Source organism: Salmo trutta, chromosome 26 (genome assembly GCF_901001165.1).
Source record: "Salmo trutta chromosome 26, fSalTru1.1, whole genome shotgun sequence".
NCBI classification, from domain to species: Eukaryota; Metazoa; Chordata; class Actinopteri; order Salmoniformes; family Salmonidae; genus Salmo; species Salmo trutta.
Genome location: NC_042982.1, coordinates 2,037,501 through 2,051,595, shown reverse-complemented (window position 1 = coordinate 2,051,595; position 14,095 = coordinate 2,037,501). Strand labels below are relative to the sequence as shown.

The 14,095-nt window shown below is 41.8% G+C and overlaps 1 protein-coding gene across 3 annotated transcripts in view; it reads right to left on the bottom strand.

The window, feature by feature from the left end:
• Window positions 1-14,095, bottom strand: part of LOC115162873 (multidrug resistance-associated protein 5) — a 64,143-nt gene that overhangs the window by 33,616 nt on the left and 16,432 nt on the right. For all 3 annotated transcript variants that reach the window (XM_029714346.1, XM_029714345.1, XM_029714344.1), the window contains 5 exons: window positions 7,251-7,396; window positions 6,786-6,941; window positions 6,259-6,403; window positions 1,719-1,952; window positions 1,192-1,365 (listed from right to left, as the gene is read on the bottom strand). In XM_029714346.1, the coding sequence (XP_029570206.1) occupies window positions 1,192-1,365; window positions 1,719-1,952; window positions 6,259-6,403; window positions 6,786-6,941; window positions 7,251-7,396 (855 nt within the window). The remainder of the gene's footprint in view (window positions 1-1,191; window positions 1,366-1,718; window positions 1,953-6,258; window positions 6,404-6,785; window positions 6,942-7,250; window positions 7,397-14,095) is intronic.

The following is a 14,095-nucleotide window of genomic DNA, read 5'->3' as shown; positions in this document are numbered from 1 at the left end:
CAATTGGGTTGAGGTCGGGTGATTGTGGAGACCAGGTCACCTGATGCAGCACTCCATCACTCTCCTTCTTGGAGGTGTGTTGGGTCATTGTCCTGTTGAGAAACAAATTATAGTCCCACTAAGCACAAACCAGATGGGATGGCGTATCGCTGCAGAATGCTGTGGTAGCCATGCTGGTTAAGTGTGCCTTGAATTCTAAATAAATTACAGACAGTGTCACCAGCAAAGCACCCCCACATCATCACACCTCCTCCATGCCTCATGGTGGAAACCACACATTTGGAGATCTGTAGACCTACTCCGCGTCTCACAAAGAAACGGCGGATGGAACCAAAAATCTCAAATTTGGACTCATCAGATCAAAGGAGAGATTTCCACCGGTCTAATATCCATTGCTCGTGTTTCTTAGCCAAAGCAATTCTCTTCTTCTTATTGGTGTCCTTTAGTAGTAGTTCTTGTGCAGAAATTCGACCATGAAGGCCTGATTCACGCAATCTCCTCAGAACAATTGATGTCGAGATGTGTCTGTTACTTGAACTCTGTGAAGCATTTTATTTCTGGTAACTCTAACGAGCCTATCCTCTGCAGCAGAGGTAACTCTGGGTCTTCCTTTCCTGAGGCGGTCCTCATGAGAGCCAGTTTCATCATAGCGCTTGATGGTTTTTACGACTGCACAAAGTTCTTGAAATGTTCTGGATTGACTGACCTTGATGTCTTAAAGTAATGATGGACTGTCGTTTCTCTTTATTTGAGCTGTTCTTGCCATAATATGGACTTGGTATTTTACCAAATAGGGCTATTGTCTGTATACCACCCCTACCTTGTCACAACACAAATGATTGGCTCAAACAAAATAAGGAGGAAAGAAATTCCACTATTTAACTTTTAACAAGGCACACCTGTTAATTGAAATGCATTCCCGGTGATTACCTCATGAAGCTGAGAAAATGCCAAGAGTGTGCAAAGCTGTCATCAAGGCAAAGGGTGGCTACATTGAAGAATACAAATGTATTTGATTTGTTTAACACTTTTTTGGTTTCTACATGATTCCATATGTGCTATTTCATAGTTGTGATGTCTTCACTATTATTCTACAATGTAGAAAATAGTAAAAATAAAGGAAAACCCTGGAATGAGTAGGTGTGTCCAAACTTTTGACTGGTAGTGTATGTAGGCATGTGGGCTGCTCACCATAGCAGGGTAGAAGAGGATAAAGACTGCAGAGCCCAGTAAGGAGGTGGGCCCCAGTATAGCCAGGTTGTAGCCCATCCCCAGCACAGCAATAAGAGGCCCACCTGCCAGCAGACTGCCCACAGCCGCAGCCTCAAACATCCGCTGGCCGTCGTTAGAACACATGTTGATCAACTGCAGAGAGAGCAACAAAGAAAGCGAGAGACACTTACAGCAGTACAGAACTACACCATCTTTATCTCTTACTCTGCATGCACATGTATTGTGTTGCAAATCATGTGTTTTGGCAACAATAGCATTGTATTAAAGGTGTGTCTCGAATGCAATAAAAGGAGTGCTTGGCACTTTCTCATTCACACTAACGATAAGCAACATCTGAAAACCCGAAACACGTTTTAGTTTAAATGGGAGCTAGCATTATTGTGAGGCCAACCATTATCTCACCCCTTTCCCCCCCACCCCATCTCACCTGCCCAGTTCTCTTAAAGAAAAAACATTTGCGTGAACGCTCTGTCTGGTGATCTAACCTGTCCCATGGATTTGTCTCGGATGCTGCGGAGCCGCAGGATCTTGTGGAAGGCCATGGTGAGGATGGCTCCCCGCAGGCGGGTGCCTGTGCGGTAGTTGAGGGCCCAGGTGAGCGCCAGTGACCAGGAGCGGACCAGCTCGGTGCACAGCAGCCCCACGACCAGCAGCAGGCCGTAGGGCAGGTCGGGCTCCGCCTGCTCTGTGTACTCCAACAGCCGCTTCACCACAAAGGCCTAGCAGGAGAAGAGAGGGCAGGAGAGGACGGGGATGAGGAGGGAAAGATAAGAGCACATGACTGACAGCAGCACCATGTCCAAGAGACATCTACATCACCACCACTGCAGTCATTATCATGGACATCTACTAAATCAAGACTAGCTAAAAGCCGTCATGCCATGACTACCGATAATCATCTGAAGAGGGAAACTGAACAGGCTCTACTGATTTGAGATAGAATACGATTTTTCTTTTGTTTCAGCTCTCACCCTTTACCTCTGTTGGCCTTTTGCTAAGATTTTGATAAGATCCTTTAAAAGAGAACGAGAGAAACAGTGAAAGATTCTGACACTGCTGTTTTTTTGGCACAGAGACACAGAATCCCATTCCAACATATAATTTTCTATTGTTTGCATCATCATGTAAGTGGATTCAAACATTCAGAGATGATACCTTCAGACATTATACCTACAATCACAGCGGGTATTGGGGCCATTCAGTTATGTTTAAAAGGCCTGGAAGTTAACGTCAGCAGACTATACAGACGGACAGCGACAAAGCATAACGAATAGGGGGGAAAAAGTGTTGAATCTCCCACACACATACTGACACACACATACGATGTACCAACAATCAATTCCACATTAAAGTTAATCAGTCCACAAACAGGGAGTGTCAACAAACCTACATTGTTGATAAATGCATGTTTTATTGAAATAGGCAAAAAGAAACCATGTGTAAACTATTTTTAAAAATTGCACAAACAGCACTCATGTAAAAATAAAAATTAGCTGATCAGATGCAACAGGAAAGAGTAACAAACGCAATTCACATTAGAGGCACAAGTTCAGGTCAACAGAGTCTTTTGTAAGGTTTAGCCTCTTTTTTTTTTTTTTTTTTACGTTTCTAGTCCTCTGGGTTGAGATATGTGACATCTCATATTTAGTTGCGTCTCCCCTTAGGTGATTGTCCAAAGATCCAGAGAGGGGGAAGGCCGAAGCCCCTCTGCCCTGCCTCACTGGCACTGATCCTACAGGAATGGTGTTCCAACAGCGGACCAGGCCAACAAGGCTTTTAGTGAGAGGGGATTATGAGGCCCCAAAAAGGTAGAGTCTGTTGATACAAGTCAAGTATTTTTTTTCACCCCCCCAGCCTGAGAGGTTAAACAGTCCAACAACACCTCGCATTTAAGGGGAAAACCGGTCCGATTCTCTGAGACACTAATATGAAAGTCTGACTGATCATTTGGGTGGAAGTTTCGGTTTAACAGTAGATTTTTATAGCAATAAAACAAAACAGCATTGGACATTGGAAATAAACATCAAAATAAAAGCAATGTTAACAACATCGAACAGCATTTTACTGTGCATTGTGGTAACCTATCAATTATTTTTATGAAGAGATTTTTATGAGTGAGAGAGAGAGAGAGAGAGAGAGGGGGGAGGGAGAGTGAGCAAGAGAGAGCGAGAGACAAAAGCGTTTCAGAGAAATAACTTTTGATCCATCCCTGCATGAGAAACATGCCCTTACCTCTCCGGCTTTCTTCCCCCAGGGTCTCTGCCCGCTTCATTCTCTATTTCTCGCCGAGGGGTTTAAACGGACACCCTGTGGAATCTGAAGAACAGCCTCTGTCACACGCCACCTTGCATGGGGGGAGCAGTGAGCACAAACACTTGTATGCCATGCCCTCACCCCACCCCTAACTGCCCATCCATATTATCTTCCCAGCTAACAAATTTTGGCTTACGTTCTAGGAAGGAAAAAAATGAGGTTGTGGGAAGGTTCCTGAACCAACATAACGTTACCAAAACGTTGTAGGCAAATTATTTGTCTAATTACCAAAGGAGAACCACGAGGAAGCGTTACAGGAACATTCTGTGCTAGCTGGGTTGATTTAACCTGGGTGAGAGACACAGGTGTGTTGCTGTGCTGCTATAGTAAGAGCAGATGAGACAGTAGTTGGGTTGCAAAATTCCTGAAACTTTCCCAAAGTTCCTAGGTTTTCATGAAAATTCAGGTTCAGAATTTTCTGGAAAACATGGGAATTGTGGAGAAGTTTAGGGAATTTTTCAACCCTTCACAGCACAGAGGTAGAGATGGCTCACTGTGTTCCCTGTGGAAGAGAGGAGGATGACAGAGGCTATCCTAGGAAAAATGGGACTGATTAACCCTAACACCAGGGTCGTGTTCATTAGGACATGCAACAGAAAACTAAAATTAGCATTTCTTATTGGGCAAGTCCAGGTAGTCCCTCCCTGTTTGTCCGTTTTCTTCCATTTGGTACCTAATGAACACAACCCTTCCCTCTAAAGCACCTGTTCTCATCTAGGAGAGGCCTACAAACACCAGAATAACATTAAAAAACAGCTGTAGGATGGACAATTGCAAGAAGTGTCATCTATCTATTCACAGAGACCCTCCAGAGGGTGACAGACAGGAGTACAGTTTCTGACTAAATGCTGGTAACTAAAGAACAAAGATTCACAATTTCCATAACATCTCCTTAAGCCACACAATGGATCCAAGATGACACCATTGAATCGAAAAGAAACAGAATTGAGTGGGACTGGTACAAACACAAAAACAATAACCTATCCAATAACTCTCCTCCAGTATCCAGTTCATTTGTTTTGAATGAGTCGTCAGTAAGGCAATTGTAAGACCCCAGTGTAGCCCTTTACACTCATAACCATATACGGGTTGAAAATGGCAGAGTTGGACACTGTTAAGCACCTAAATTGGAACGCAGTGGCTGTACAGTAACTGGATACAGCCCTTAGCCGTGGTATATTGGCCATATACCACAAACTCCCGAGGTGCCTTATTGCTATTATAAACTGGTTATCAAGTTAATTAGAGCGGTAAAAATAAATGTTTTGTCATAACCCTAACGTCATTTATAAACTGGGTGGTTCGAGCCCTGAATGCTGATTGGCTGACAGCCGTGGTATATCAGACCGTAAACCCCGGCTGTCAGCCAATCAGCATTCATGGCTCGAACCACCCAGTTTATAAATGACGTTAGAGCTCAAGCTCTGCGCTTCCCAACGCTGTATGGGTTTTTACTGACAGCCTCTCTGAACTTGAGCACTGCGCACGACAAGAAGTTGCCCCCATCCCTCCCGCTAATTACGCAACTTTTGATAAAATAAAATGGTTGTCTGAGTGAGGTGAATGCTGTAAATTAAGAGGACTCTGAGGATTATAAATACCGCTGTGATGTCATACAAGCAAGCCAAACACCCGTGAGTCCAAATGTGCACTTCACATTTCCATATCATATATAGTGTTTTTATTACTATGTTTGATGTACAGTTACAAGATGACACGACGTCATACCATGGGGTTGTTCTGAACAGAATGAGCCTAAGTTTGTCTATTGTGGAAAAAATTCACTGCAGAATACGCACCTGGATGCACTCCTGACTCCTTTCTATGCACACTAAAATGACCATCTGTTTCTCTGAATTGCCTAGCGAAAGCCTAACACTAAGATCTTATTTTATAACTTAGCTAGTCATGTAGCCAGAAGAACAAGCTTTCAAATTATGCCCACCTGACCCAGATTGCCATTTATAAATGGGCCATATTTGGATTGTGTAAACAACAGTAATTGTGTGATGGCAGGGATGCAGGGTTGTGTTCCATACAAAATATATGTAAGTGTGCTTGCTCTAGCTCATCAATGGCACAGCTAGGAAAGCTCAAAAATACTATTCTTTGAGTTATAAAAGTGCATTGAAATCATCTAGGAACTGCCCACTTTGGAGAGGTGTGTGGCCCCTTGGAAACACTAGTTAGACACCCTTTTAATTGTTTTTCTTATGTTGCATCTTCCCCACCTTTCCCATGAATATTCTTATCATGTTACTGAACGTAACGAGAGTTTTTTCAGACTTCGCTATCAACAAATATGGGTGAAAAATACAGTAAATATAAAATGCATATAAAATCAACAGTGTAATGTTTGGATTCAGTCTTGTGTCAGGTGAAAGATTGTGTACTCAACTTTGGTCCAAACTCTTCCCTTTCAATAGCTACCATGCTTATGCTTTTCATATTTCTGTAAGAAACATTTCAATTTAGCCCCATCCATATAGGCCAATTCCCACGACGAGTGTAAAGGGTTAACATTGAGACAGAAGAATCTTAACACATGTAACACTCACCTGTAGGCCTCAGCCTTGATGGAGGGAAGGGGACAGAGGCAGGGGATTGACACACCCTGCTAATAACATTTGAGAGAGCGAGAGTGAGAGAGAGCAAGAGCGAGCTACTGAAAGACAAAGCCTCCCCAGGGGAGGGTGAGATGGCGTTACTTACTGGGCCACTGAAGCCGGCTAGCTGGGTGACCATGAGGCAGAGGATAGAGAGAAGCAGGCGCGTCCGACAGAACGCCCAGACCACACCGCACAGGGAGGCCTCGTCCCCTTTCACCCTGCGCTCCTCCTCCCACAGCCCGGCCAACCTGCGCACACAGGTGATCAAACCACAGTCGACCAACAATCACTCATTCTATTCTCCTTCTACTAAGAGTCAAGACTGGAATTGTCGTGCCGGAGTCAGGCACCACATATGGGTACGAATCCCGTCTCAGCCTTTTCTCTGTCTTCCTCTGAAACTGTCCCCCCTCTACAATCTGATTATCACTGTCCATAAACTGGAACTGTCGAGAACTCCGACCTAAAACCTTGAGACCAAAACTCAGGTGTAACAAAAAGACCAGTTATAATGTTGAAAAATAAGACAGAGACAGAGACCCAGGCCAAGCACAATCTTGGTATTTTTCAATAAACTGTCCTTGGAAGGGTGACCTTTATGACCCCGTATATGCAGCAATCAGTACTGACCTGCGGTGGTTAACCTCGCAGCTCTCAAACTGGGACACGGACCACACGTCCTCCAGCAGTAGCTGGCCTTTGCGGTGGGCGTGCACGGCCAACGGGGTCAGCCAGTTGAATGTCATGAAGGAGAAGAGGCCCGCGTTGTCCACTGGGTGCTCGTGCCTGTGGGGGGAGTGGGGTGGAGTTGTGGGGGACAGATAATTTAGAGAGAGGAACGTCTACACTGGTACAGCAAGAGGAGTCTCCCTCAAGATTTCCTGCTTAGTTATTCCTTGCCACCATGTTGCTGCTTGCTCTTTGGTGGTTTAGGCCGGGTTACTGTAAAGAACTGTGTGATAAATATTATTTAAAAAGGGCTATTTCAATAGAGGTGAGAAAGCACCTATACCTAGGACCCGGTCTTTCCTGACCACTTGGCCTGACAAGGAAAAACTATAGGCCTTACCAACAGTGGTGGTGCTGCTTGCTTACTTGCTGGTGGATCGGATAGGTTTGAGGACGCCGACGCTGTGTTGGTATTTGCTCCGCACTGCTTCCTCCTCCAGCTCTTTCATGTAGGGAGCGCCACCGTCCAGGGACAAACCGCCCTCTGCCCTTGCTGCCGTCTCCAATGCATCCTGGGATTGATTGAGATAAATGTATTGTCGATAAGAGCAGATACATTTGAAACATTGACATGTTGAATTATCAAGAGTTGGATGCGTTTAGCTTGTGGCGGCCGTTACAGTGCTAGCCATACCACTTTCTCCCACTGAGACTAGAACCTGGGAACTTTTCATCCAAACCCACCTGACCACCCTCCTAAAACTTCCTTAGCCAGTTGCGCCACCAAAAGGGATCCAAATTAGCAACAAGTGGATACATCAGGCTCAGGAGTGAGTTTACAAATCCCCATCCGTTACACTTGCACTAATTTATTTTTGTAGCATCAGTCCCAACTAATTTGATGACAGTAAATTTGATAAATTCACTCAGACATGACTCGAGAGGAAAATACTGGTTGACAGTCATCAGGTAATCAGAGGGCAGAGAATGCAGGACATAGTAGCATACATCCCAAATGGCACCCTAAACCCTACATAGTGCACGACTTTTGACCATAACCCTAGTCAAAAATAGTGCACTAGGTTCAAGTATTGTTGTGAGCCGTTCTTAAAAAGCCACACTGGCAGATTAAGCACGAGAGCCACGATGCATCCTCAACGGGTATGATAAAACATTTATTTTTACTGCTCTAATTACATTGGTAACCTGTTTATACTAGAAATAAGGCCTCCGTGTTGCGTTGTGCGTATGAACAGCCCTAAACCGTGGTATACTGGCCATATACTGTTAATTAAAGCTCCCAATTCACCGCTTTATTGACACCGTTTCGATCCAAAACGGATCTTCGTCAGGTCAAACACTGAGTGTTCACAGCCCAAAAAAATATTCACCTCACATGACACACGGTGTGTGCAAAAAACGTTTGTATATCTCTAATAATTAAATAACAAAGAACATAATATATATTTACAAAATTACCAAGTGGGTAACCTGGAAGGCAAGACAAATCAAAGTGAAGTAACATATTCAGGAAAGAAATGGTCTGATATCAAACTCTTGGTTCAGGCCTCTAGGAGACATGGTACACAAACGGTGAATCCAATACAATTCTCTTCTCAATAATAGATTATCAGTATCTCTGCTCCTCTTAGGAGTCTTAACATGTTCCCTGCCAATGTATCTCAAAGAGATAATGTTGTGACGAGCCTCCATGAAATGGCACCGAATTATGACAAAGTGTTTTTTTTTTTAGAAGAACGTGATTGTCAGCCCTAATAATCCATTCTTGCGCCATATTTGACTCTGGAAACGCTAAATTGATGACGTGGTTCTATTCCAGGGCACAGCAGGGGTACTTCATCATCAATGCTCTTTTGCACATCAGTATTTCTACTTGCACATCCTTCTCTGCACATATCACTCCAGTGTGAATTGCTACATTTGAATTACTTCGCCACTATTGGCCTATTTATTGCCTTACCTCCTTACATAATTTGTATACACATTTTTCTATTGTGTTATTGACTGTACGTTTGTTTATCCCATGTGTAACTCTGTGTTGTGTTTTTGTCACACTGCTTTGCTTTATCTTGGCCAGGTCGCAGTTGTAAATGAGAACTTGTTCTCAACTGGCTTACCTTGTTAAATAAAGGTGAAATAAAAAAATAAACCCACTTGGTCATTTTGGAAATATATAGTATGTTCTGGAACCATTGCATGCACCCATCTCATTGTTATTTAATAATTAGAGATATAAAAATATTTGTTTTGCACCCACCGTGCGTCATGTCCGCTATGGTCATGTGAGGTGAAATGTGTATATTCTGGGATGTGAACACTCAGTGTATTTGACCTGACAAAGATCCGTTTCGGATGGAAACGTTGTCAATAAAGCGGTGAATTGGGAGCTTTAACAGTATGCGGGCATTCTTGTTCTGTACTAGTATTCTTTATTAGCCCAGCACCTATGTTTTTAATGTTGTGCGTATGACCACAAACTCTTTATACTGGTCATATACCACACCCCGTCGTGCCTTATTGCTTAATTATGCCATGGCATTGTTGAATACTCGTTTCTGATTGGATTGAAAGGCATTATAGAGCGTGCATTTACCCCAAAACACAGTATGTTGGCAGTGGAATTCAATGGCTATAGTTCATTCTTACATGTTTGAGCTTCTTTTGAAAGCAAAAGTTAAACTGAAAACATGATTGGCAATGTTGAATTTTATTTTCATAATAGGAAGCTAGAACTGACGGTTTGGTTAACTAAACTAGCAAGTCCGTTTACCAAGGCAACTGCTAAACTTGCTAGCTACTTTAGTGGAACAACACATTTCTAGAGGTGAGGGGAGTTCTTTACTAATTAGCAGTGGTGGAAAAAGTACTCAGTTGTCATACTTGAGTAAAAGTAAAAGATCTCTTAATAGAAAATGACTCCAGTAAAAGTCACCCAGTAAAATACTACGAGTAAAAGTCCAAAAGTATTTGGTTTTAAATATACTTAAGCATCAAAAGTAAATGGAATTGCTCAAATGTACTTAAGTAAAACCATTTCAACATTTCTTATATTAATCAAATCAGACCACACCTTTTTTTTTTAATTGACGGATATCCAGTGGCACACTCCAACGCTCACACATCATTTACAAACAAAGCATTTGTGTTTAGTGAGTGCCAGATCAGAGGCAGTAGGAATGACCAGGTATGTTCTCTTGATAAGTGTGTGAATTCGACCATTTTCCTGTCAAAATGTAACAAGTACTTTTGGGTGTCAGGTAAAATGAATGGAGTAAAAAGTATATTATTTTCTTTAGGAATGTAGTGAAGTAAAAGTCAGCTAAAATATAAATAGTAAAGTACAGATAACCCCAAAAACAACTTAAGTAGTACTTTAAAGTATTTATACTTAAGTACTTTACACCACTGCTAATTAGTGACCTTAATTATTCAATCAAGTACAAGGGAGGAGCAAAAACCCACAGACACTCAGCCCTCCGTGGATTGAGATTTGACAATGTTTTATGGTATCAAAAACACCCTAATTTGTTTTATGATTGGGAAATGTTGGAATTGGGCCATGTCAGTTTCTAAAAGAAATCACAATAGCAAATTTTATCACATTACTGTAAAGGTGTGGCCAGAATGGTTAATCTTTTGCAGTGACTTTTTCAAAACAAGAAATGCATGCCGTGGCCACCTATAGTGATTTATTATCTATTCAAACAATTTAAAAGTAAATGCTACAGCCCACACTTCTATGCAAAAGACAATCTTGTTCAATTCTTTATTAATCCATAGATGATTGCGTTTCCATCTCCTGTCTTGGAAACCTGGTCTCAAAGCATTTCGTATTATGTCCGTAAATCCGAGACACTCCATTTAGTATGATATGTTACGTTTTGTATGGTGTGTATTAATTTGTGGATGTCCATCAACCATTTCGTATGATTTGTTACGTATTGGCAAATTTATAAAAATGTATAAAAACGTACTAAATGTTACGAATTCTAGCTAGGTGAATAATGTTAGCTAGGATAAGAGTTAAGGTTACATTTAGGAGATAGGTTAAAGGGTTATGGTTAAGGATAGGGGAAGGGTTAGCTAACATGTTAATTGGTGCAAAATAAGTAAGTAGGTGAAAAGTTGCTAATTAACTCAAATGCTTAAGTTGTCCGTGATGAGATTCGAACTGGGTTGTTTGACATCATCGGATGGGGCCACAGTGTCTTCTGATCCCTCCTGTCTCAGCCTCCAGTATTTACGCTGCAGTAGGTTATGTGTCGGGGGGCTAGGGTCAGTCTGTTACATCTGAAGTATTCTCTTGTCTTATCCGGTGTCCTGTGTGAATTTAAATATGCTCTCTCTAATTCTCTCTTTCTCTTTCTTTCTCTCGGAGGACCTGAGCCCTAGGACCATGCCTCGGGACTACCTGGCATGATGACTCATTGACGTGCTTGTTGCACCCTCGACAACTACTATGATTATTATTATTTGACCATGCTGGTCATTTATGAACATTTTAACATCTTGACCATGTTCTGTTATAATATCCACCCGGCACAGCCAGAAGAGGACTGGCCACCCCTCATAGCCTGGTTCCTCTCTAGGTTTCTTCCTAGGTTTTTGGCCTTTCTAGGGAGTTTTTCCTATGGAGTTTTTCCTAGCCACCGTGCTTCTTTCACATGCTTTGCTTGCTGTTTGGGGTTTTAGGCTGGGTTTCTGTACAGCACTTTGAGATTTCAGCTGATGTACGAAGGCTATATAAATAAATTTGATTTGATTTTGATTTGACATGCACTTTATACGCCCACCCATCCACTCTGACCTACCACCCTACTTCGTTTTTGCCTTAAGTAACCACCTATCTTGTGCAACCATACCAAACATAACTTTCTAATTTGAGTGTCCCAGATTTGCATTTACTATGTTACGTCTAGTCTATGAGACCAGGTTGGTCTTGGTATCAGCTCCAAGTTTAAATAGGAGCATGACATCATAGCCTCTCTCACAGCAATAATGTAGCTTGGCCATACCATCAAGGCTACCGGTCCACTTACTTTCGAGCATGCCAAGCATTTGAATGAGTGATGGTGCAATGGTAACCTAATACAGTGCCCTCCTAATTATTGGGACAGTGAAGCATTTTTTCTTTTAGCTCTATACTCCAAAAGTTAGGATTTTAAATCAAATAATGAGGTTAAAGTGCAGAGTGTCGGCTATTGAGGCTATTGTCATCCATATTGGGTGAACCGTTCACAAATTACAGCACTTTTTGTATATGGTCCCCCCATTTTATTGTAAATAAGAATAGAATGTTTCTAAACACTTCTACATTAATGTGCATGTTACCATGATTATTGCTAATCCTGAATGAACCGTGAATAATAAGTGAGAAAGTTAGATGCACAAATATCCCACCCCCCTCAAAAGAGCTAGCCTCCCCTGTTATTATAATGGTGAGATGTTAGCATGTCTTGGGGGTATGATATGTGTGAGTCTAACTTTCACTCGTTTATCACAATTCATGTAGAAGTGTTTAGAAACATATATTCTTATTTCCAAAATAACAATACATTATTTACCATTCATTTCTATTGGGCACAAAATAATCTGAAACACAATTTAAACAAATAGCAAAAGCATCCAACAAGTTTGGAGAGTTGCAAGCTTGATGTAAACATTGCATGCTAGGAATATGGGACCAAATACTAAACTTGACTACTTTATTACACACATTAGTGAATTTGTCCCAAAACTTTTGCTCCCCTAAAATGGGGAGACTATGTAAAAAAAAAAAAAAAAAAAAGTGCTGGAATTTATAAACGGTTCACACAATATGGATGGAAAATACCCTCAAATTAAAGCAGACAGTCTGTACTTTAACCTCAGTCATCGTATCATTTCAAATCCAAAGTGCTAGAGTACAAAGCAAAAACGTGTGTCACCGTCCCAATACTTTTGTAGCTCACTGTATTTGTTGGGTAGCGGGAATAAACCAGTCAAAAGCTGATATAAAAAGTCAAAAGAAACATATTAGGCTATGTGATCTGACCCCCTTACCACTGGAAAATTAATCTGCTTTATCATTACGTTTTAATGTTTTTATTAGCCTACCATTATTAGAATTCCTGTGCATCAAATTCCTGTGCATCATTCCTGTGCATTATCCAAAAATAACAATATTTGATTGTGATACAATTCTTCAACCACGCATGGCCGGAGCTGGGCGTGGAGATACGCACACTTTCCCCATCAAGTTCAAAATGAATAAATACCAACCTTTGCAGGAAAACTGACGCATGCAAGGCTTAGAGTATTTTTTGTGCGCACGCAGCTTTGATAAATGAGGCCCCAGGAGACTATTTATGGCCTCCGGGTCCTTATATGAAGGTGCATATGAGACCAGTTCTTCCTGTCCAGCTCAGAACAGAGCAGGGGTAGCCCATCTCGGAGAGCTATGGACGTTTTTGAATATATGTGACATTGTTGGTGTGCAAGTTGGGGTAAGAACCGCCTCAAAAAGCGACCGAGCGGAGATGCAGAGGTCGTTCAGGCAGGCCGAGAGCAGGATGACAACAGTGTGCTTGGCCGAGCGTGAGGCACCCGTGCTGGAGTCAGCCGTACGAGGAGCGTACGTCTCAAACACACACACAATCACTAAAATACATGTCATGTAACAAATGTGACGAGACAGTATGTAACATTTGCACAACTTTTTTTTACCAGCAGACACACAAAGACAAAAGGGTCATTTGTTGCGCCAGCTGAGCAATGACTCGGCCCTGATTGAGTAATTCTGTCACAGAGGAGGCCTGAGAAACGACTGAGGGACAGAAAAGATGTCAGCTCACCCTGCTCAGAGGAGTGGGAAACAGAGGGAGGAAGAAATCGGATAGTCATTATTAAGTGCGAGTACAAAACATGCATGAAATGTATGCATTCACTACTGTAAGTCGCTCTGGATAAAAGCGTCTGCTAAATGACTAAAATGTAAATGTAAAATTAAGGATAAATTATTGCAGAATATGGATTGTTTGCTAGATTTGACTTTCCCTTTACAAATATTGTAGTCTGAAAATGCCTTTAATTAGTAAATTATATTAATACATGGCAGTGTTTCCCCTATATGCATTTAGCAGCAGTGTTTCGCCGCTGAGAGAGATCTCTCTATATACGTATACATACGCACACACACACATATATATAAATATACATACATATATACAGTGGGGAGGAAAAAGTATTTGATAACCTGCAAAATCGGCATT